General features: G+C 37.9%; 1 protein-coding gene and 1 non-coding gene across 4 annotated transcripts; one reads left to right on the plus strand and one right to left on the minus strand.

The window, feature by feature from the left end:
• The first annotated feature begins 1141 nt into the window (after positions 1–1141).
• LOC122823084 (plexin domain-containing protein 1-like) lies at positions 1142–19589 on the plus strand. 3 transcript variants are annotated; one of them, XM_044102337.1, is made up of 14 exons: positions 12541–12779; positions 12880–12974; positions 13065–13234; positions 15822–15965; positions 16049–16118; positions 16274–16396; positions 16486–16604; positions 16717–16816; positions 17227–17322; positions 17413–17494; positions 17574–17634; positions 17718–17841; positions 18599–18759; positions 18867–19589. In XM_044102337.1, exons 3-14 carry the CDS (start codon positions 13220–13222, stop codon positions 18990–18992), a joined length of 1221 nt encoding a protein of 406 aa, XP_043958272.1. In that variant the 5' UTR covers positions 12541–12779; positions 12880–12974; positions 13065–13219; the 3' UTR covers positions 18993–19589. The 3 variants fall into 3 exon arrangements, with proteins under 3 accessions (XP_043958270.1, XP_043958272.1, XP_043958271.1); XM_044102335.1 differs by lacking the exons at positions 12541–12779; positions 12880–12974 and adding an exon at positions 1142–1807; XM_044102336.1 differs by having other exon boundaries at positions 12541–12974.
• Positions 19590–20518: 929 nt separating this feature from the next.
• trnac-gca lies at positions 20519–20590 on the minus strand. Its single transcript has one exon. It is a non-coding gene; the product is annotated as a tRNA-Cys (tRNA).
• Between the last annotated feature and the right edge of the window lie 1259 nt (positions 20591–21849).

Raw genomic sequence — 21849 nt, forward strand, 5'->3', positions numbered from 1 at the left:
ACTCCATACACTGGCTGCACTTGTTCAAAGCTCATCTGTTCATGTGCAAATACAAGCTTCAGTAGTTGCCAGACATTAAAAAAAAAAAAAATAAATAAATAAACTACATAGAGTAGCACAACTACAAATTATTTTTAAACCCTAATGTTTACCTTGTTTAAAAATATGTTTTCATCAAAACTGGATCCTCCTACATTCCAGCCCACAGAAAAATTCAGAACCGAGAGATATGGTGCTGCAGGGGTTTCAGAAAGGAAAACAGGAAATCCTTTGAAAAGACCAACAAAAACAATGGAATTACATTAGCAAGTTGGCAGAGCCAGGGATGTTTCTATTCTATGAGCAACAGTGCTAAAAATTAAATAAAGCAATGACTAAAATTAAAAGATGAGTCACACTGCTGCAATGAGAGACAAGCTGAATTATCACAAACACACTGAAGTTCCCCGTGCTTAATTTTGTTGCTCTAATTCTCACCACCAGGTGTGAAATAATCTGTACTTGTAAACAGTTCACAAGAAATCCTAATTATCTTAGTACTACAGTGAAATAAAACACTTTCACTGCCATTGCAAAAGGAAAGTGACTTAAGAATTTTTTTTAAAAAGGCATTAATTAAGGGTTATATCTCTTACACATTATGTTGAAGACCAAATCATGTAGGTAGGTTACAAATGTGAAAATATGAAGTCTAATGTCAATGCGTGAAGTCAGAGAACCACAGAAGCAATGCATGCCTGAAATAAAGAAATTCACAGCAGGAGTATAAATATTGCGAAGGGTGATGCCTGAATGGGGAACAGCTGGGCAAATTAACTGATGAAATACAGCTGTGAGAGCAACAAGAGCCTGGCTGAACAGTCATTCATCTGTCATCATGTCCATCCATCCATCCATCCACTTGGCCAATTTTGTCTGATACTCACTGGGAATGTTTGCACTCATTTTTTAAATATTGGACAAATAAATCAATGGAGAACTCCTTAGATCTGATCCCGTACGAATGTCCAACATATTGGAATTAAAATGTGTAGAAAGACACAATTTAACTTAAGTATAGACTTTATTTTCCGTCTATACTGACGAAAGCATAATTAAAATGTTCTTAAGAATTTGTCTCACCATTAAAAAACTGTTTTTTAAAACAACCCACAGGGGAAGTACTTTTCAAGACGTGAGCTACGGTTTCAGCCGTGCAACAGTTTCAGCGTGCTTCCACGTGGGGGAGACATGCACATTCCACCAAACACTCTTTAAATTAGAGCAAAGTAAAACTGAAGAAATGTCTGAATATGTCCTTATTAGAAAAGTGTTGCTCAAATCTGGAACACTTTCTCTGAAACGGTCAGGAATTCAAGCACAGGGAGAAAAACGACAGCCTTAAGAGAGAGTGGGAGTGGAGAGAAGAGGAGAGGAGAGACCTCACACTGAAGCTTCCAGCTGTTTATCATCTCCTTTGCAACCATGGATTCATCACCACAAGATTTACTCTGAGGGCCTGAAGAGGACGCAGGCTAGAGAAGGGAGATAGACAGAGGAGGGAGAAAAGCAGGAACCCCTGGGTGAAGTGAGGAGAAAGCAGCTGTGAGAAGGAGGAGAACAAACAGCAAGGAAAGGTAGGGGACAGCAGGAGCGAGGCGTCCGTTTTTCCACGCAACACAGGAAGACAAACGGAAAAAGAAGGAGAGGGGCGATAAAAGTAAGGGACGGAGGGAGAAGAGCTGTCCTGACATGGGGCTTTGTGCTGTTCTTCTCATCTGTCTATCCCAGGCTGAGCTCGGGAGAGTCTGGGCCCAAGAGTGTAAAGGTAAGCCAAATAACTTAATATTTTAACTGACTTCCTGTGAAAGCAGACAGTTCGCTGCTGCAGAGGACAGCTTTAAAAATCTCTGGAAGCAGAAATAAAAAAATACAACAAATACTTGATTTCAAACTGCCACAACCTCGGAAATCAGGTCTATTTTAAAACACCCTTTGAGACTTTTTGTTGATTTGCATATATGAGAATTTGCCAAGGGTTTACAGGTCCCAGCATATATTTCCTTCAAATTGCCACGATAAGCTGCTTGTAAGGCTATGCTTAACGTCAAGATTTTGCTCCAGAAACAGAAAAAAGTGTTGTGTGAAATATTCTCTGAGGTTAACCAGTAATTTCAGGAATTGAGGTTCACTGCAAAGGAAGGAAGCTTAGAAGGAGCAGCATCCGAGCTGATCATTATTATATCTGCAGTTTCTTACTGTTTTGTTTTGCTGAATTTCATAATAAAATCCTCACCTGTTCTGTGCATTGTGCTTTATACTCCTCTCTCATCCTGTCAGCGAGTGTCAGTAAGTGTGTACATGTGCATGCATGTATTTCTGTTCTCCTTAGAGGTACATTATTTTTAGCCAGCCCCCGTTCCTCCGCTGCTGTTCCTACGCTGACAATCAGCGGTGCTCCAGTTTTTCTGGCCTCTCCTGTAGTCCCAGTTTCTCTGATCAAGGGCCCAGCTCTGCAGAGGACGACCCAATGCACAGAGACACCCCCTCCACATATACAGAACCTCGAGAAAGTTCATAACTCTTAAAGTAGCTCACTGGGATTTGATGTGGTGGGACAACACAAAGAAGTGTGCAATTCCGATAAAGAAAGACGATACATAGTTTTCAACATATTTTACAACTAAAAATTTCAAAGTGTGGCATGCATTGCTTGTTGATATTTTGTAGAAGAACCTTTTGCTGGAGTTCCAGATGGAAGTCTTTTGAAGTATGTCTCTGTCAGGTATGCATATTTTGAGACTGAAATTTGTGCCCATTCTTTTTTACTTAACCGAAGTCAAATTGGATGATGTGCATCTTTGAAGAGCAGCTTTCAAGTACAACCAGAGGTTTCAGACTATAGACCTGGACTTTGATTTGATCATTTTAACACTTGAACATACTTTGATTGTTATTTCTGGCTGTTTGCTTAGAATGGCTATTCTGCCTCAAGTCTCAAGTATTTTGCCACCTCCAGCATGATTTTGCCCAGGATTTTTCTGTATTTAGCTCCATCCGTCTGTTCATCAGCTCTGATCAGCTCCCTGAAGGTCCTCAAGAAAAGCATCCCGTCAGCATAATATAATCACTCACCATGTTTCACTGAAGGGATTGTGTGTTCAAGTTGATTCAGAGAGCCGTTGTCCACATCAGGCGTGGATGATGACACTCAAATTTAGTAACTAGCATATAAAGATTAAATTGCACTTCTTGCGGTTTTACATCAACACTGACTTTCTTCAAGAACTCCAGATTTGAGGATTGCACAACTATTGTGGAGTGCATGACTAACAACCTGTTAACAGATTTTCCCACCACAGTTGGGGATTTCTCCAGGTCCTCCAGAGTTACCATGTGCCTCTTGGCTGCTTTTCAGATAAATGTTCTTCTGGTCTTGGCAGATTTGCAGCGGTGCCATGTTGCTCCTGATTTTTGGATAATGGATTGAACAGTGCTCTGTGCAATGTTCAGACCTTGGAATCATGCCTTATTGCTGAACCCTGCTTTAGACATCTCCATAACTTTAATCCTAACCCGTTTGTTGTGTTCCTTGGTCTTCTTGATGCCGTTAGTTCACTTATGTTCTCTAGCAAACATTTGAGGCCTTCACAGATCAGCTATACTCATTCTGAGATTAATTTATCTACAGTCAGACTACTGGGTGACTTTTGAAGGCAGTTGGTTGCTCTTGATTTTTTTTTTTTTTTTTATGGGTATCAGAGCAAATGGCATTGAATACGTGAGCCCCACTTTTGAGATTTTGTATTTGTTACATTAAGAAAATCATGCATATTTTGTATCTGGTCCAGAGTACTTCACTACTTTGTCACTTGGAATCTTGAGGAAAATACACTTACGTGTGGTGTGATGTGAAAACTTTAAGCCAGTATAAGTAATTTTAAAGACACATTGAGACAAAACTGAAATCTATTGTGCTTTCTAAACTAATGTTATTGCCAGCCAAACCTGTGTAGTTTTTACAAATGCTTGTCTCTTAGTTTGATATATATATATATATATATATATATATATATATATATATATATATATATATATATATATTAGTGTCTGCTACTGACATTGCTAATAATAGGTAATCAGCTGAAATCCCAGTAATCAGTAATTGATTTCTGTCCCTTCACAGATGACTGCAGTTTAAGCTAGATGTCTTTTACAAATCATTTAATTCTCCAGCTGGGTAACAGAAAAGCGATAGCAGAACTGGACTGAACCATTAAGACAGGCTGCACATCTGCAATTGATCAGCCGTAAAAAATGCAACAGTGAAAGGTTCACCAGAGGGCAACTCTCTATGCACCAGTTCAGGCAGACTGTCTCGTTTTACTGATACAGATAGGCCTTCTGATCGTTGTGATTCGGCTGAAACCATCTGATTCGGCTATCATGCTTGGTTTTTCAAGAATGTTCCGTCATGCCCTGCACATGCTAGTCATGTGTGTTCGAACTGATATCCCGTTTGCGAGTTAAAACGTTGACTTTATTTGAAAAAGCTGTTAGAATTGCAAGAAGATGGAAAATGTAGTGCTGCACTGCTTTCAGCTAACTGCTAACATGTGCACGGCAGTATGCTGTAGTAGTCTCATAGCAATAATAGTTTATTACAGTAAGCACATACTTTTATTGTGTTGCTAGTTGCACATCAGCAATAATCATTATGAACCTCCTGGGCTACCAGGAGTGCCATCTGATCTGCAGACATTTGGCCTCACACCAAAGTGTGACACAAATCAGAGAAAAGAAACAAAGCAACAGGCTGAAGTTTACCATCACTGGAGGTCTTTCTTTCCAAATTAGCTTAAATGTATTGCTCTCTGTTGATAATTTTTCTTTAGTGTCTTTCTTTAAGTTAGAAAGACACTAAATATAAAAACACAAGTCTTGTCCTAAATTCAAGAGCAGTATTCTAGTAAATTGCTCCTTTCTACTGTTACACCAATGTGCAGCTGGCCACCTTGATTTATCTGCCGGTAATAAAATACTAGTTTTCCACCTTGTGTTTATGCAATCAAGACTTCAGTGGTTTGGCAGATAGGATTGTTATTGCTTGCAGTGCCTTCCACCTTTATGGGCACTCCTGGTAAGGATGTGTAAAAAAAAAAAAAAAAAAAGCTAATTTTTATGATTGAAATCTCAAACTGCATAATTTACCAAAATCCAACTGTGAGTGTATTCATTAATTGTTAGGATTATTACAGTGTCACCTGTTATTTCATGGGAGGTATTAAACAACATTGACCAATGATTTGTCAGAAAAAAAGTGAACCTCTCTTTTGAGGTCAGATGTTTAGCCATTGCCTGCATAGTTTGTGTGGTAACAATAGGATGAATTTTGAGATGAATAGATTGGAGCCTTGTTTGCCCTAATGTTACTCTGATCTGTGTACCTCTTAATTTATTGGCCTGTCAAACTCTCTCACCAGTGGTTATGAGACATGGGTAATGATCAAAACAATAAGATCAATAAAGATTTTGATAGATTTGATAAGGGCAACATAGTGTTTTTCCTACTTTAAACTATCTCATCTGATAGGAATGAAAGGATTACTGCTCTTAATGGTTATAAAGCTATTACTACTACTATTTAATTATTATTCATTAAATTAGGATGAAAACTGTATTTAATTACATTTAAAAAATCTAATGTTGCATCAAACACATTTTATAAGATGTGCTCTGCCATTAATCTCTAATGTGCAGCAACTGCTAAAGCAATCAGCAGTCAGTATGAAACTTTTATAAGGAATGTTTTTTACAGATTTGTGTCTGAATAAATGCGCCGCTTCCAACCAAAAACAACCAATCAGAGCCAGGAGGAGGGGTTTAACGCTGTCACTTAACGTTAAATGTAACATACTCGCTGCTCAATGTGCTAATCGGGCAGAAACAACTTACCATTAAAGGCAAATCATATATCCACCATCATCGGTGGCCATACTGGCTAGCATGAGTATTCACAACAGGATCTGCTGACAGGACAAAGCTGTAGCGGTAGCAGAGAGCGAGGAGGAAAACAGAAAGAGGATGAGCGGCGCCACAAAAGAGTGTGACTGGCAGGTGCCAAGACCCGCCTCCGGGCTCTGATTGGTTATTTCTAGTTAGAATTGAGAGCACTGGGAGAAGCCAGAGGAACTTGATTGTTTTTCACAGAATATTTGTCTTACGGTAGAGTTTGAATAAAATTTAATTTTTAATTTTTTTATTAAAGTTACATACTGCAGCTGTGAGTCTTGTTGCACTTTACACATGTGCAATGAAGGCTTTTTGAAGTTGGAAATGTCGTGGCTAGTCCTCTGTCTACAGCAGCTTCAATATGCTAAGAAAGGCAACTTTTAATCAGATGTCTGCTGTAGTCAAAGCTGCTTATTTCTTTGTTTAACTCATTACCAGCTTGTTAGATTTCTGGGTACTAACATACATGTTTTTGGACTGCGGGGAGGAAGCCATGGTACCCAAGGAAAACATGTATGTTTTCACAGACTAACCACAGAAAAAAATTTAACCTGATACTTAAAGATATCTGATACATAAAGATACATTATCTTTATGTGCTTTCAACTATGATACTGTGCAATCATCGTCACACTTTTCCACATAAGATTCCAAAAAGATAAGCCTGACATGAGTAGAGTTATATGTTGAAAAAATTACAAAGCTTCTCTACAAGATTCTCTTGATTGTTTCTACTGAAACATAAATCAGAAATTTTGCAGGAAAAAAGGACTTCAGTTCTGCTTTAGGGATTAAATCTGAAAGTAAACAGCAGTTATCAAAATACCATTTATTTGATGATTTATTACCTGTAGTTTAAATTTATAGTTGTTTTAAACGGCACATTCTGATCTATTACTGCTCTGCACCCATTTGCACGTTGGAATCCCATCCTTAGCATTAAAAAAAATGATGATCATCTCCAAATCAGAATAGAAAACAGTTCAGTTCATCATTTAAATCAGATGGCTTCTAAACTCTGAGTGTGATTGATTTACACATTTGTGGACGTCATTTTTCCATCTTCTCTTTTTGGTTCCTTATCATTCCAGCTGCTCGTCTTTGTGATTGTGTGTTGTGGATACTGCTGTTTCTGAGCACACGGTGCCAAATGGATTCCTCCTACACTACGAGCTCCAATCTGATTTCAACACTTATCATCATTTTGAAATCTAAAACAATACACATAATCACCCTTTTAGACACTAATAAAACAGGAGTATTGTGTACTGCAATGTCAAACTTGTAGGTAACTCATTGCAATACAATTCCCAAAAGTAAAAGCTACTGAAAGAAAATTACTGCCACAAGAATCCAGATTGTGTTTTTATCTTCAGATTGACTAATATCTCCACTTCAAAATGTGAACAGTGTGCAATGACCTTTTGTCAGCAAAAATACAGGCCCTTTTGTTTTCTTTTGATAGTTCTGCAGATAATTCCAATTTCCCTTCCAAGTGCATTCCTTTATTCCCTGTTCCCTCACTTAAATGTGTTGTGAATTTACTGATAAAAGATTACTTTCAGAAGGAATACGTTTGGATAAAGGACGCTGTCTAGTTGACCAGACTGAAAGGCCATCAGGTTTTGTGTTAGTTTAGGAACATAAAAATCCAGTTTTTGTTTAGTCTTCACCAGCTGGGGTCTGGTTTTCACATACTGCTTTCAAGTTAAACTCACTAGCCAGTTTATTAGACACACACCAGAATGGACGCATTTGCCTTCAAAATTGCCTTAATTCTTTGGATTCAATAAGGTGTCAGAGATATTTCTTCAGAGATTTTGCTCCACACTCACGTGATAGCATCACAGTTTTCTAAGCTACACATCAATGGTGTGAACCTCCTGTTTTGTCACACTCTAAATGTGCTCCATTGGACTTAGATCAGGTGTCTGTTGAGGTCATTGGAGTACGGTGAACTCATCCTCATTTTCAAGAAATCAATTTGAGATTATTTCCGATAGTTTTGCGGCATTGTGTTTTATCTCGCACCCATTATAAGCCAGGTAAGCTGTGGTTAAAAAGGAATGGACATGTTCAGCAACCAAACTGGCACCGAGGGTTAACGTTTTATTTAATGACCACTGGCCTGAGCTGTTTATACAAGAATGGATACATGCTTTCATTTTTAACCAGATGCTGACCCTACCATCCAAATGAAATAAATCGGACCAAACAACATTTTTCTATTTAGTTCATGCCAATTTTAGTGATCCTGTATGACTCTACCCTCAGTTTTCTGTTTTTAGTTGTCAGGAGTAATATTTATTATGGTCTTTTACAGCTGTTGCGCATCTGCTTCGAGGTTCAACGTGTTGTACATCCAAATATTCAGCAAACCCTGGTTTTAACAGCAGGTTATGCGAGCTGCTGTTATCTTCCTATCATCTAAGACTTTTGTCCTCTGACCACTGACATCAATAAGGCATGTAATTTAGCTTTATGATTTAGGTGTGTTGGAGCAGGGATGCATCTAAAAGTTACAGGACAGTGGGTTTGAAGGACTGAAGTTGCAGACTTGCTCTATAAACCCACAAGATGGCTGTGTGTCAAAGTTTTAAATGGTTATTAGATTTTGAAATACTTTTTCTGGCACCAACAAACATGCCATGCTGAAAGTCACTTAAAACACCTTTCTTCCAGTTCTAATGCTCAGTTTGAACTTTAGTAAGTCATCTTGAGACCGTGGGATTGGCTCATTCGCCATTTCTGTTTGCAGACAAATAAATGGGTGTACTTAATAAAGTGGACAGTGACTGTCAGGCCTATAAAGTTGATCAGATGTTTATTAAATTAACATTCTGAAAAAGAAACATTAAACAGAGATTTTGAAGAAAGCCAGAGCATAAGGTCTGGAGTGAATAACCAGAATGTGTACATTTATAGCTGCTGTATATGGCTGAACATGCCGTGTCCCACTTTGATGCGAGTCCCAACACCCACTAGATTTGTAAGTCGGTTGCTGCATTGCAGACACATCTGAGGAGGCCGATAAAATGGACACCGCTGCCACGCAGGTGACTCAAAATAGCTAATGCACATTTGTAATCACACCATATAAGCCTGGAGGATTAGAGCTTTGATTCCCAGTTAGGTCAGCACTCCTGGCACACAGAGATATGTTGGAAATCAAAAAAAAAGGGAAAAATCTGGCATTGTGCTGCTGTAAAAGCATATATCTTAGCCACATTGCCAGTTTTTATGAGTGCTCTGAATGTAGAGAGAAAAAAAAAAATCATGCATTTAATAGCAGCAACATCACAGAGTGCATATTTACAGTGCACATATTTGCAACTTACCAGCAGAATTGTTCCATCTGTCATTTGAATTATTAGGCTTCCAGGACTTGATTCCGCTGCACCAGGATGTTTTTATATTTTCAACAGTTTGCACATTCTCCATGCAGCGTCCATATGCACATGTGTCTGCCAGACCTCAAGCTACTAAAGTCTTATCAAGTCTAGTCAAAGAAGGGCTCGTTCTTGGTCTTTTCGTAGATGTGTTTTTGATAGAAGTTTCCCCAAGCAGTAAGATGGATTTGGGTTTATTTCAAAGCAAAAATGAAGTTCAGTCCCTGCAAAGTTTAGAAAACCACTTAAAGAAACCCTTTAAATGAACGCATTACTATATGAGGGCCATTAGAATATAGTCAAAAGGAGTCTTTTGAAAGAAAGTGACATATATCCTGTAAGAAGAAATTTACTGTGCCTGATCTACCACTTTTAGTGTCCGTTCTTCTTAAAAGTCCACTTCATCTTTTTTCTGTGTTGTTTGACATCTTCAAAGTTCTTCAGTGACGGTGAAGTGTGTCAATCTGACCCAATTAGGAAACCTCATGCTCTGAAGCTGGGCAAAAAAGCTTCCACTGTATCATGATCATACAAGACTTCTCATTAAAGTCTTCTCCCCTGAGTCCATGGCAGCCTCTCTACATTTCATTTTCTTGTCCCATTTTGTCTCTTGGAGAGCCCTCATTATACTAATTTACCGGTTTATTGTATTTTATTTTATTTTTGAGTGTCCCTTTGTTCCTTTTAGATGTGGAAATTAAGTGGCAGGAACACGGTGAAACAAAGAGTCATGCTGTAATATTATTTTCAGATAATAGGTTTTTTTTCCTAACAATCCTTCCAAATAGGACATGCTTGTTCAATTTGTTTTCAATTGTCACTTGGGAATTATCTTTCATACTTTTGAATTTTTAACTTTAATCTGAATCTGATCTGAATCAAGTGCAATACATATATTTGTTTATATAGGACAGACACTATTTTCGTGAATGAAAAATACCTTCATAGCTGGGCAACGGGCAACCTCGTCTGGAAATGGGAAAATGCGACACCTTTCTGGATCCGGGAGAAACAGGGTTTTGTCTTCAGGCCAGGAACTGTGCGAAAAGGCAACAAAAGACCATCTTCACAACACCTGCAAGAAGAAGAGTAGAAGAAGAGAGATTGGATAGTGTGAGCCTGGTGGCAAGTGAGGACACAATCCTAGGCATGCTGGTTCTGAGCTTCATAATACTATGGGTTTGGATATAGTATCTGAATATGATGTAAAAAGGTAGTTCAGTCATGGGTTAATCTTTAGTGATATGAAGAGAATCTCCGTTATCTAAGGGGGAGCTCGTAATAGAGTCTTTAATTCTCTATATCGAAAGGTGTCAGATAAGATTGTTCCAGTATCTGATCAGCATGCCACCTGGGTGCTTCCTTCTGGGGGATTTCTGAATATGTTGAACCAGTGGACACCCCAGACCAGCCCTGGGGTGTCCACTGCACTATGCCTGCTCTATGCCTGCAGAACAGCAGACATAGTACCTGCTGGTGTGCATGCACTATATTTTCCTTTAGAGCTGGACACGATCTGAATGTATACTGGTTTTAATTTTTGTCCTGCTCTCTGTCAGTACAAAATATCTGCAAATTACCTGAAGTTGATAACTGCTTTCTCAAAAGAAAGGATTCTTCTGCATGTCTGGCTACAATGTTAGCTTCAGTTTAAACTTGTTTTCCCTCCTTGTTGGAATCAATCAAAGCAAAGAGTGTTTGACAGTAGCTGCAGTTTGACTGTATATTTTGCATCGCCCTTCATTTACCATATGTGTAGCATTAGACTTAAGTGATGTTTTAGGGATACACCTTATGTTGAGAGAAATCTCACTAAAGATAAACCTACAGAGTTTAAGTAAAGCAAGACACATATCTTCTAAATCATGCTTAGAAGATATTTCTAAGAAGATATTTATGAGAAGAAAAATTATGCTACTGCAAAGCTTTGGCAGATGCTTTGCTGTAGTGTAGTTAAACCCTTTCATCTTCTGATTGTGGAACCACAAAGCTGCTGGTCTACAACATTTCTCCAGACTTCTGCTCCTCCCTGAATAAAACATCACATAAATTTTTCTTTTAATTTCTCAATTTATGCCATGGAATTCAATGTAAACTAAAAAGCATGAGCATAACTGAGTGCCTTGAACTATTGTTCAACAATTTGTTGTATGTTCCAACAGGTAAAACCGGAAGAGTAAGGTTGACGTGGGAAAAAGTTTCCTTTTGGAGCAAACCTTGTACATTTTTTTTACACTAATATTCTTCAAGAGACACAACAAAGCTGTGTTTTTCTGTTGCTGTTTTTTTTTTTTTTTTTTACAAACATACAATCTTGTTAAGACTGGAAAGACCAAAGACCAGAGTATCACCAAATAATACAGTGAGCACATTTTAAGTGGTACACACAGGCCTACTCCAGGGGTCTCTGCCTCCAGATCTCTAGAGCCTCTGTACAGCAATTTTGAGAGGCATCTCAACTCCACCACTTCTAAACTAAATGGCTGGATTACTTTCACAGCATGTCATTTAGTTTTACAGAGGCCTGGTAATTAGCAAATAATTAGCTTCAGGTGTGTTGGAAAAGCCATGTCTCTAAAAGTTTCAGGATAGATGCTCTCAGGGATCAGAGTTGGGTATCCTAACCGAAGGAGGGTACCCAACTCATTCTTGTCATAACCACACGCACCTCTGTCAAAATTCATTCAGCCAATTTATCAATCAACAAGCAGCACAAATAAGTGAGGAAACTAAATATAATCCCTAAGCCTTTCAGTGAACACTGGAGAGATATTCACCCAGTAGGACCAGTGGTTGAATCTACTAGTCTTGAACGATGAGTCATGGATCTGTCCATCCATCCATTTTCTGTTCACCCTTGTCCCTAATGGGGTCAGGAGGGTTGCTGGTGTTTATCTCCAGCTACGTTCCGGGCAAGAAGCGGGGTTCACCCTGGACAGGTCGCCAGTCTGTCGCAGGGCAACACAGGAACATACAGGACACACAACCATTCACACACACACTCACACCTAGGGAGAATTTAGAGAGCCCAATTAACCTGACAGTCATGTTTTTGGACTATGGGAGGAAGCCGGAGAACCCGGAGAGAACCCACGCATGCACAGGGAGAAAGACCCCGGGCCGGGAATCGAACCCAGGACCTTCTTGCTGCTAGGCAACATCTCTACCAACTGCTCCACTGTGCAGCCTCATGGATCTGCTGGAAATAAATCTAAGCATCCAGCTACAATCTGTTGAGCAGATGTCATGAAAATACAAACTATTGTTGGTGGTCAGCAAATATTTTAATCCATACACTGTAGTATTTTTTAGAATCTGTTTGGTGCATAAAAGCCTTGTTTCGACAAAACTAAACAGCAAATATCTGAGGCTTGAATGAGGTCAATGCTACGTTGTTAGGTAAGATGTATTAGTTAAAAATGAATCATGACCCATTCTGCTTGACAGATGGAAAGATATGTCACTGTGTTTTGTTTTGTTTTTTTCTCCATTTGTGCAGTTTGTTGCTAGAAGATCTGTAAACGTAGATTTTATTTTTCCTGGGAAAGTTGGCCCATAAGTGATCCATATCTTGGTAACTAATAAAGTCCAGATGTGAGCGCAGGATGTGAAAGCCAAACTTGTTTAACGTGAATCCTTCTGTGTTGATACAGTTCAGTCACTATAATTCGAGTCTTGTTCTAGATGCATATAGAGGGACTGCTCTGAGGACGGATGGAGACACAGCCAGTTTTCAACGAACCAGGGGAGACCGGCAGAACCAACACAAACACAGAGAAGCCCGCAACGCACAGGCTGAAGGAGGAGGAGGAGTTGATATCAGTCCCCTTCCAGACAACATGACCCGTATAGTGGTGAGATGCTCCTAGCCCTGCATTTTGAACATCCATTTTCTCATAAATTATCTAGGAATTGGGTGCATAATCTTTTTAGGTTTTCCATTATGGGGACATTCCTCAGAAGGCTGAGAAAAGCACTGCAGGAAATTACTAAAAATACTGACCAGTGATCCACCAATCAGTTGGCTAGAGAAGTGAGAAGTTTTCTCAGGTCAGACCTGTCATCTGATCAGCAGGTCAAAATCTGAAAAGTTAACAAATGCATCAAATAACTTGCATTATTTTCTGTCTTTAAATACATAAACAAACATCATACAAGTCAGATAAAGATCAGGTTGCTTCAGAAATAAATTGGTCCATTTTCTGTTTAAGCTTAATCCTGTATAGGGTAAAATAAATCATTGTGCATCACAAAAACGAAATAAAAGACAAACAAGATAATCTACAAACAACATCTATTAATTTATTTAAAGAACACAATAGTAAAAGTGTGGTGTATTCACACAATTTTCTGTTATGATAGTGCATTTATTTATAGGAGTATTGCAACAAATAAGACAGGGTGAATTTAGAATCCTACTTTAGCTCTGCTGCCCACTTCTGGTTAAATATGTAACTTTATGGAAACTTTACAAAAACGATTCACATTTCAACAGCTTAAATTGAAAAATGAAATCGCAGGTGTCACCTTATGCGATGTCTAATTGAAGTATAACTGAATGGTAAATGGGGATTATACGTATCAATCTTTGAAAATGTGATAGTGTGATGAAAAGTGAGGTGGCAGCTTTAAACTTTGATCAAAACCATTGATATTTAAAAAAAAACAACATTCTGCTATTAACAATAAAAGGTGGACAATATTGACAACTAAAAATTAAAGAAGGAAAAATTTTCTCTTAATTTAAAAGAATAACTACAATTATTTGCTAATTGACAAATGAAATGAAAAATGAATGGAAAGATCTTAATTTTAATGGAGATACCAAAGATAAAAATATCACATTTCTTCAGTTATCAGCAGATTAGTACCCTCTTTACTTGGAAAGCTAAGACTTCGGTTAAGCTAATCTTGAAACAGCTAATAAATACCTGCTTCATTCAATCTGTGCATACCTGATGTGGTTTAATTTGTGTCTGATGTGCTGGACTCATCCTTCACCCCAGTCGGCCTCAGTAAGATTCAATCCAAATAAAATACACCGTTTGTTCCTCCCTTTCTTTTCATTTCAAATTGAAAACAGACAAACTCCTCAACCTGCCAACTTGCACTGTTTATTTTAAGCGTGGTCGCCCACCAGAATGTGTAGCCGTGCAAATGCATGGTTGTAAAAAACTCACTCAGACAAGTTCACAAGAGCTCCTGCTGTTCTGTTTCTGTTTGCGATTCCTGAGACATAACGGACCTTATTTACCTAGAGCCACCATTTTGTTCTTATGTGATATTAAGTTGTTAAAAATACAATGTTTCTTAAGTATTTATTGAAAAGCACAAATCAAAAAAAAATGTCAATGTTTATTAAAAAAGAACAAACAAATATATCTCCTACTGCAAACATATTATTTAAGATATCCCAATTTAATCTAAATTAATATGTAAATTATTATTCCGAATACACAAACTTAGAAATACACATTTAGTATTAGTTATTAGTTATTACTCTTCTGTTATTCTGATAATGTACTACAAGTACGTCAAGCTTAAAATAGCTGCCTAATTAACTGGGCTATCTAGTCAAGTTACCAGTCGGCCTCCAGCTACTTAACAGAGATGCCACTCATAGTTTCAGAAAACATTAATAATAGTGAGCAGTGGTACTCATTTCATTTTCTCAACATATATTTCCAAGCAAACAAACTGCCTTCTCTCATCCAGCTGACTAGCAGTGTTTAGCAAAAGTATATTACAATATATTACTGCATTCTCCACTCAAAACTTCCAAGGACTTTCTCTGGCATTTCTTTAGAAGCGGCACAAACCCTAGAAACAGTCTGATGGGAAATTCTAGTGCTACTTCAAAAACCAAACTCTTTAAAGCCAGGGTTCTGCTAACCAGCCCAAACCACCACAAGTCCAAACCAGGGTTATTTAAGAAATCCGTCAGCTGTGTATATTATTCATTTCCCCACCTAGAAAATACAAACACCACCCACAAAAAATAAATAAATAAAAAAACAGGCCGGTGTCAGGCAGTGAAGATGAATGCTAAAAGTGGGTCGCTTGCTGTATGTGGAGCAGCCGGAGAGGTTGGGAGAGCTCTGCATTTAACTGCTCCACTTTCTGAGCCAAGACTAAACCCCAGAACCATTGCTCTCTGTCACCTTGAAGTGCACCATACATTAATAATGCCATCAGTGCTGGAGATCTGTGCGGAGACATGAGGTATGTTGACGTAGCTATTTGTGTAAAGTGTACACAGCTCCCCCATGTGGAGTTCAAAATTCAGAAGACAAATAATAAGAAATCATAATTAGTTTACAACGAAATTCATACAGAAGTTAATTTCCTAAAATAATTCAGCCTAAACCTGCTTTAAGTAACTTCAAAGAAAGCAACCTTTTCGCTTAAATTCAAATGATTTTTTTGTTTGTTTTCTTTCAGGAGGACTCTCAAAAATACTACATATGGGAGAGTTTTGGTCCAACAGACAGAAAAACTGAACTGTTGTGGGTTGACCTGAACAATCTGCATAAAAGTCAAGTCAGAATCCACGGCATCCTGTCCAACACACACCGACAGGCTGCGGTGAGATGGCCACATCCTCATGTAAATAATTTCCTCCCGTGAGTTCAACCGGAACTGAGACTTTTATTTTTCAATTTTCACAGAGAGTGGCACTCTCCTTTGATTTCCCTTTCTATGGACACAACATAAGACAAATTATTGTAGCAACGGGGGGTAAGTATGATGTTGCTGTAACGCCAAATGTCAACAAATGCATGGTCATACCTGTGATAAATGTTTGTTGGGTGATTCATCCAACAACATTAAGTAGTAACACATTTCAGTGCTTAATGTGAGACTTGCTTCTTTCAATCTGTTCTCATCGTAAGGGTTCATGTTCATGGGCGAGATAACTCATCGGATGCTGACTGCAACACAGTATGTAGCGCCCCTTATGGCCAACTTTGACCCCAGCTTCTCTAAAAACTCCACAGTGAGGTATATGGACAATGGTAGGTAGGAGTTTTTCAAAGAGACAGATGATGCTCAAGAGCTTTTTCAGATCCTCTAATGGCTGGACTTGTTCTTTGGATGTGCTCAGGTACTCTGTTTGTGGTGCAGTGGGACAAGGTGCGACTAAAGGACAGAGAAAATGAAGGACCCTTTACTTTTCAGGCAGCCCTCCACAGTAATGGGAGTATTATTTTCAACTACAGAGAGGTAACTTCAGGACTTCAACTCGTTAGATTTCATTTTCTTACTTAATGCTTAATGCTTATGCCAAGCTTCAGATATTTTGAAGCTAAAACAAACCATTGCCGTTTCTTTGAAGGTTCCTGTACCAGTGGAGAAGATTAACTCCACAGAGCATCCAGTTAAAGTCGGACTGTCTGATGCTTTCATGGCAATCCTCCCTGCTTCACAGCTCTCAGGTACTTTCCTAATCATGAGCATTCATAAGCTTACTGTTTACACAAAAGCATATAGTGCAACTCTGCTTATCTTTTAAAGTTATTTTCTGATACCAGGCTTTTGCAGGCTGATTAAGAGGGTCACCAAACCAATCAAAGCAGCTACCTTAAACAAGCTCCAACATTAGCATTAACATTAGGGCTGCACAATATAAGAAAAGCAAGAAATTGTAATAATATTGTTAAATGTAGCTATTCACAAATGCCATGACTGAGCTAGAGGTATTTTTGCAAATAAGGACAGGCAGAAACATCAGTCTTGAGATGTGCAAAGGTGACACCCTAGAAGACGTGAAGCTTTGATTGGAGAAAAATATGGATCAAGAAAGGCTATCTATTTGACATGAGAATTGTTATCATTCATCTTGCAGATGCAAAGCAGCGTACCATCTATGAGTATCATCGTGTTGAGATTGACACCACAAAAATAGTCAGTGGGTCTGCCTTTGAATTCACCCCTCTGCCGAGTAAGAACTGTTTTAAATCTGACTCTGTGTAATGGCACAGCATCATTATTCTATGTTCTAACTGTGGACTCCTGTGTCTGATTCCCCTAGCTTGTCTACAGCACACATCCTGTGAACTCTGCCTAACATCCAACTTGACAACTGGTTGTGGATGGTGCAACACACTCCAACGGTGAGTTAAAGCACAATTTATTGATTTTTGTTGCCACAGAGATCCAGTTTGTTCTAATTTGATTGTTTTTCAATTTCAGATGTTCTGATGGCATTGACCGGCATAGACAAGAGTGGCTGGATTACAACTGCCCTGAGGAGGTGAGATTCCCAAAGAGTCATTACATCCCAGAGGTGAGTAGGGTGTGTATCGGTTTATTTCACTCCTGTGTGTGTTAATACAGTCTAAAGGTAAATGTGAAGACTACAACCCTATGCTGCCTGAGGCAACTATGAGCTCGTTCAATAACTTGTCCCCCGAATCAACAACTTCCTTAGCAGACCTCGAAGAGCAGCCAGTCACTAGAGGTGAGTAGGTGTTTTGCAAATTTTAAGTATACGGCAGGAGGTGCAAAGTGTGGAGAAAGCTAAACCACTTTACACCTGATCTTAGTCTGGTCAGTCCAAACTGACCACATGATGGCATTAGAAATCCGACAAAATGAGAAGGGTCTCCTAAAATACATCTGTAAGACTGCAAAAGAAAATACTTGTACTTAATGACGAATAAGACAGTGGAAAGGGAGGAGGGAAAAAAACACATTTAAACCCTGTGAATATATTTAAAACCAATGAGAGGCATAGCTGTTCAAAAACAACTTCATACTTCAGATCATTATGGTGATGAGCTCATAGTGATTGGTTAAAAATACATACTGAATTTTGCATGAAGGATTCCTTCGCTAAGCTCTCAAAACACAGGAGCAGGTTAAAATTACAGCTTAGACTGGCCCACTTTACAGTGGAGAGGACTTTGTCCAGAAACCTTCCTACATTTAAAAGGGAAGTTTCTATAAAAATCAATGGCTGGGGGAGTCAGGAACTTAGTACTGGGTAGCAGAGTACTGGAATACAAGTCAGTAAATCAGAGCATCATAAAAATTGACCCAGCTTAGTACTTGAGGTAATAAAAAAAAAAGTGAAACTCATATATAGACTCATTACAAACAGAAATAATTTCAATTGTTTGCACCCATATGTACACATCAGTAATGTTTCTCTCAATCTAATTTATTCCACAGACATATTTTTAGAAAAAAATTTTTTTTTTTCTCCATATTCTCAGATATAGAGCCCAGTTCTCCTAACCATAGGGGGATAACAGAGAACACAGCCATCATAGCAGGGGTGGTGGCTGCCTTAGTTTTGCTGGTAACGCTGACATTACTGGCAGTTTACTACATCAACACACACCCCACAGTTGCTCCACCATTCTACCTCATGCAGGTGAGAGAAAAATAAATAAATCCAACAGATTATTAAGAACAAAATTATTGTTTACTGATCATCAACTGTTGTTGTCTCTTTTCTTTTTTTTTTTCTTTTTTTTTTAGCGACGCACAAATAACTACTGGCCCTCCATGAAGTTTCGTAACCAGAGCTGTCACTCCACCTACGCTGAAGTCGAACTTGGCGTTCATGAGAAGGAAGGTTTCATCGAAGCAGAGCACTGCTGCTAAATGTCTGGAACTTTTAAAGGGAGCGTGCCATCTTAAGCAATGTAATGGTACAAAATAAGGAATAAAACACCAACAGACTTTCAGGCAGATTATTGACACGAGATGTCCTTACTCCAGTCGTTGTGGCTGGACAGTGTTTACTGTACCTGCTCTTGTAGCTCTTCCCAGCTTTCTTTATTTGTTTTTGCTGTCCTGCCATCACACAGCCATGTGATCCAATGGTTGGGAGGTTTAACAAGATGAAGATGATCTTCTAGACCTATTGATGGAAATGACCGTCAGGGAATGAATCGAACAAGCCTTTATACTGCAAACCAATGTACAGCTCATCTTAATCTGTGTTTTTCATCATCCATTTTATGGAGTGTTTTTGTTTGATGAAGCTTCTACGCAAGATTTGACTGGTTCATACTGATGCTATGTGGACTTCTCTACAACAGATATCTAGCTATTCAAGTGATAGTGAACTTATTGAACATCTGAGATTTTTCTTGACAACTATTGTATGAATGGATTTTAGAGTAACCAATGTATGAGAGTTTTCTCTAAAACTTTCTGTTTAAGTGTCTTCTAATAAAAGCTGCGGGACAATGTGGATCTTGATTGCATGTTTAATGAAAACAAGGACAACACATTTATTACTCAGACATGGAGCAATATGAACAGGTGAGTACTGAAGGGAAATGTGTTTTAAGATAGACAAGCCTGTAGGATAAATGTGAGCCTTTATGGAAATCTAAGCTTTGACAGCTAAAGGTTTACTTGTAATGCACATATAAAATCAAGTAGGCTATTGTGAAATTCACACAACCTTCCCTTGGATATAATTTTACAGAGATAAATTACAAATCGGTAAAATTACATCTACGTAATTGTTTGAATAACATGGAATAACAATATAACATGATATAAAACACAAAAAACCTGATTTTACATATTAACCCCCTTTAATAGATTTTTAAACACTTGGCTATATTTTACTCAAAAACAAGACTGATTTGGGTCCATCTTGTTCCACCAGATGAGGCAAATAAGCACAATCTGAAAAAAATAGAAACAATGATTATAATGTATTTAACTAAAGAACAAATATATTCTTCATGATTACCGAGCAGTTTTTCATAGTCCTGCTTCTTTACTACAGCATCTAAAAATTGGGAGCCATACTAAAAAAAACAACACATTTTTTTAATGTGTTTTGCTTATACAAACATGCAGCCTATACTGTACTATTTGGATATCACAATTAGATATGAAACTACTTTAATGCTGCTTTCAGAAGTGTTTAGAAATGGCAAAAACGCATCTGATCGGAAAGCACACATTATTTGATTTTGCAACAGAAATGCACCTGGCATAAATATTTATTGGTATTAAGAGCTAAAAAATTCATTGGGCCCTTTGTAAAATGCTACAACAAATTAAATATGAGTTGTTTATGTAAAAATAAGAACAAATACTGTAAGTGTATATTTAGTCAAGCGTCTCCCGAAGAAGATTAAGAACTCATGCATATTTTTAAAAACAGGGGGCACCCGGATTTGAACCGGGGACCTCTTGATCTGCAGTCAAATGCTCTACCACTGAGCTATACCCCCGCGCTCCTAAATTGTCAAACCACGTGTTTAAGATACTACGACACCATCTGGTAGTTATTGCTGTGGTATAGTACAATTTCCAAATATATGTATTTCTTACGTAAATGTATATTTTACCTCGTGCTCATCATAGAAATCACTTTGACTACATTACTGATAGACACGTCGCGTCAGCGTTTCCTTCATATTGTGAGTGGCAATTTTGCCTCAGAAGACAGCACTATATTGTCGAACAATATACACTCCCAATAAAGAAAAACATTGCATTTCACATTTAACTCATTTTGCTGATTACGTTTTACACACTATAATCATGCTAATTATAGTATCTATAATTATTATCACTGAAACAAAAGTTAATCTTTCTGCAAATCGAAATAAGTTTTGAACGATAACATGCTTAAAATACATTGAAACTTACCTTAATTAAACTCTGTCAATGCATCAAACAAAATCTATTTCATATAATTCAATTGTAATAGTTAATCCGTTTTGCATGTTTCATCTTTTTGCCCGCGTTTCACCAAAAATGCCAACGTTCGGTGCGAGAACAACATGGCGGACTCGGTTGTTATTATGTTGTTTTCCAGCAGATGGAGCCATTTAGTCACAGAGGATTAGATTTTCAATACTACGGCACAACCTATCCACTTTTCGAATACATATTTTGATATTACGTTCTAAGATGCTCTATTTGCATGCAAACTGTCGTTACTTACTGTAAGAACTCAATAATAGTTAGCTATGATAAATATTTCAAACACGTGATTGATTGAAATTCGTTTTCAAAATAAATCGTTTCTCTTAAAATTAATTTTTCTATATCTTCTGTAATAGATATAGAATATTAGATTTTCCTACACTTAAGTATATATATTGTTTTTCATCTGGGATCTTCTTGCATCTTATCGTCACATTGTGTTGTGTGTCGCCAATGCAGCTAGTTTTGTGTCATTTATGTGCATAAAATACGACCTATATGTGTACATTAGATATACATCGTCCAGTACAAATTTGACTACTCTTTTAACCGCTTGAATGGAGATGATGCTGCATTCAGGTGCAGGGGGAAAAAACAAGTCAAATTATTTGTTGTAATCGACCAATAAATTAGCCCACAATAATCCGCAATATGAGTAATGCGACATAATAAAATATAGACATTAAGTTCAAATCCAACCAGCGTTTGTATTTGATTATAAAAAATTTAATAATTGCAGAAAAAAATCCTAATAATAAGAACTCTGAAACTAGTGCTG

The sequence above is a fragment of the Gambusia affinis genome, linkage group LG20 (genome assembly GCF_019740435.1).
Source record: "Gambusia affinis linkage group LG20, SWU_Gaff_1.0, whole genome shotgun sequence".
Classification (NCBI taxonomy): Eukaryota; Metazoa; Chordata; class Actinopteri; order Cyprinodontiformes; family Poeciliidae; genus Gambusia; species Gambusia affinis.

Coding starts and splice junctions, on each gene's coding strand:
- LOC122823084 (XM_044102335.1), top strand. CDS start 1,732: ATGGGGCTTTGTGCTGTTCTTCTCATCTGTCTATCCCAGGCTGAGCTC. Junction 1,808..13,064: donor CTGGGCCCAAGAGTGTAAAG/GTAAGCCAAATA, acceptor GTCTTGTTCTAG/ATGCATATAGAGGGACTGCT. Junction 17,842..18,598: donor AGAGCAGCCAGTCACTAGAG/GTGAGTAGGTGT, acceptor CCATATTCTCAG/ATATAGAGCCCAGTTCTCCT.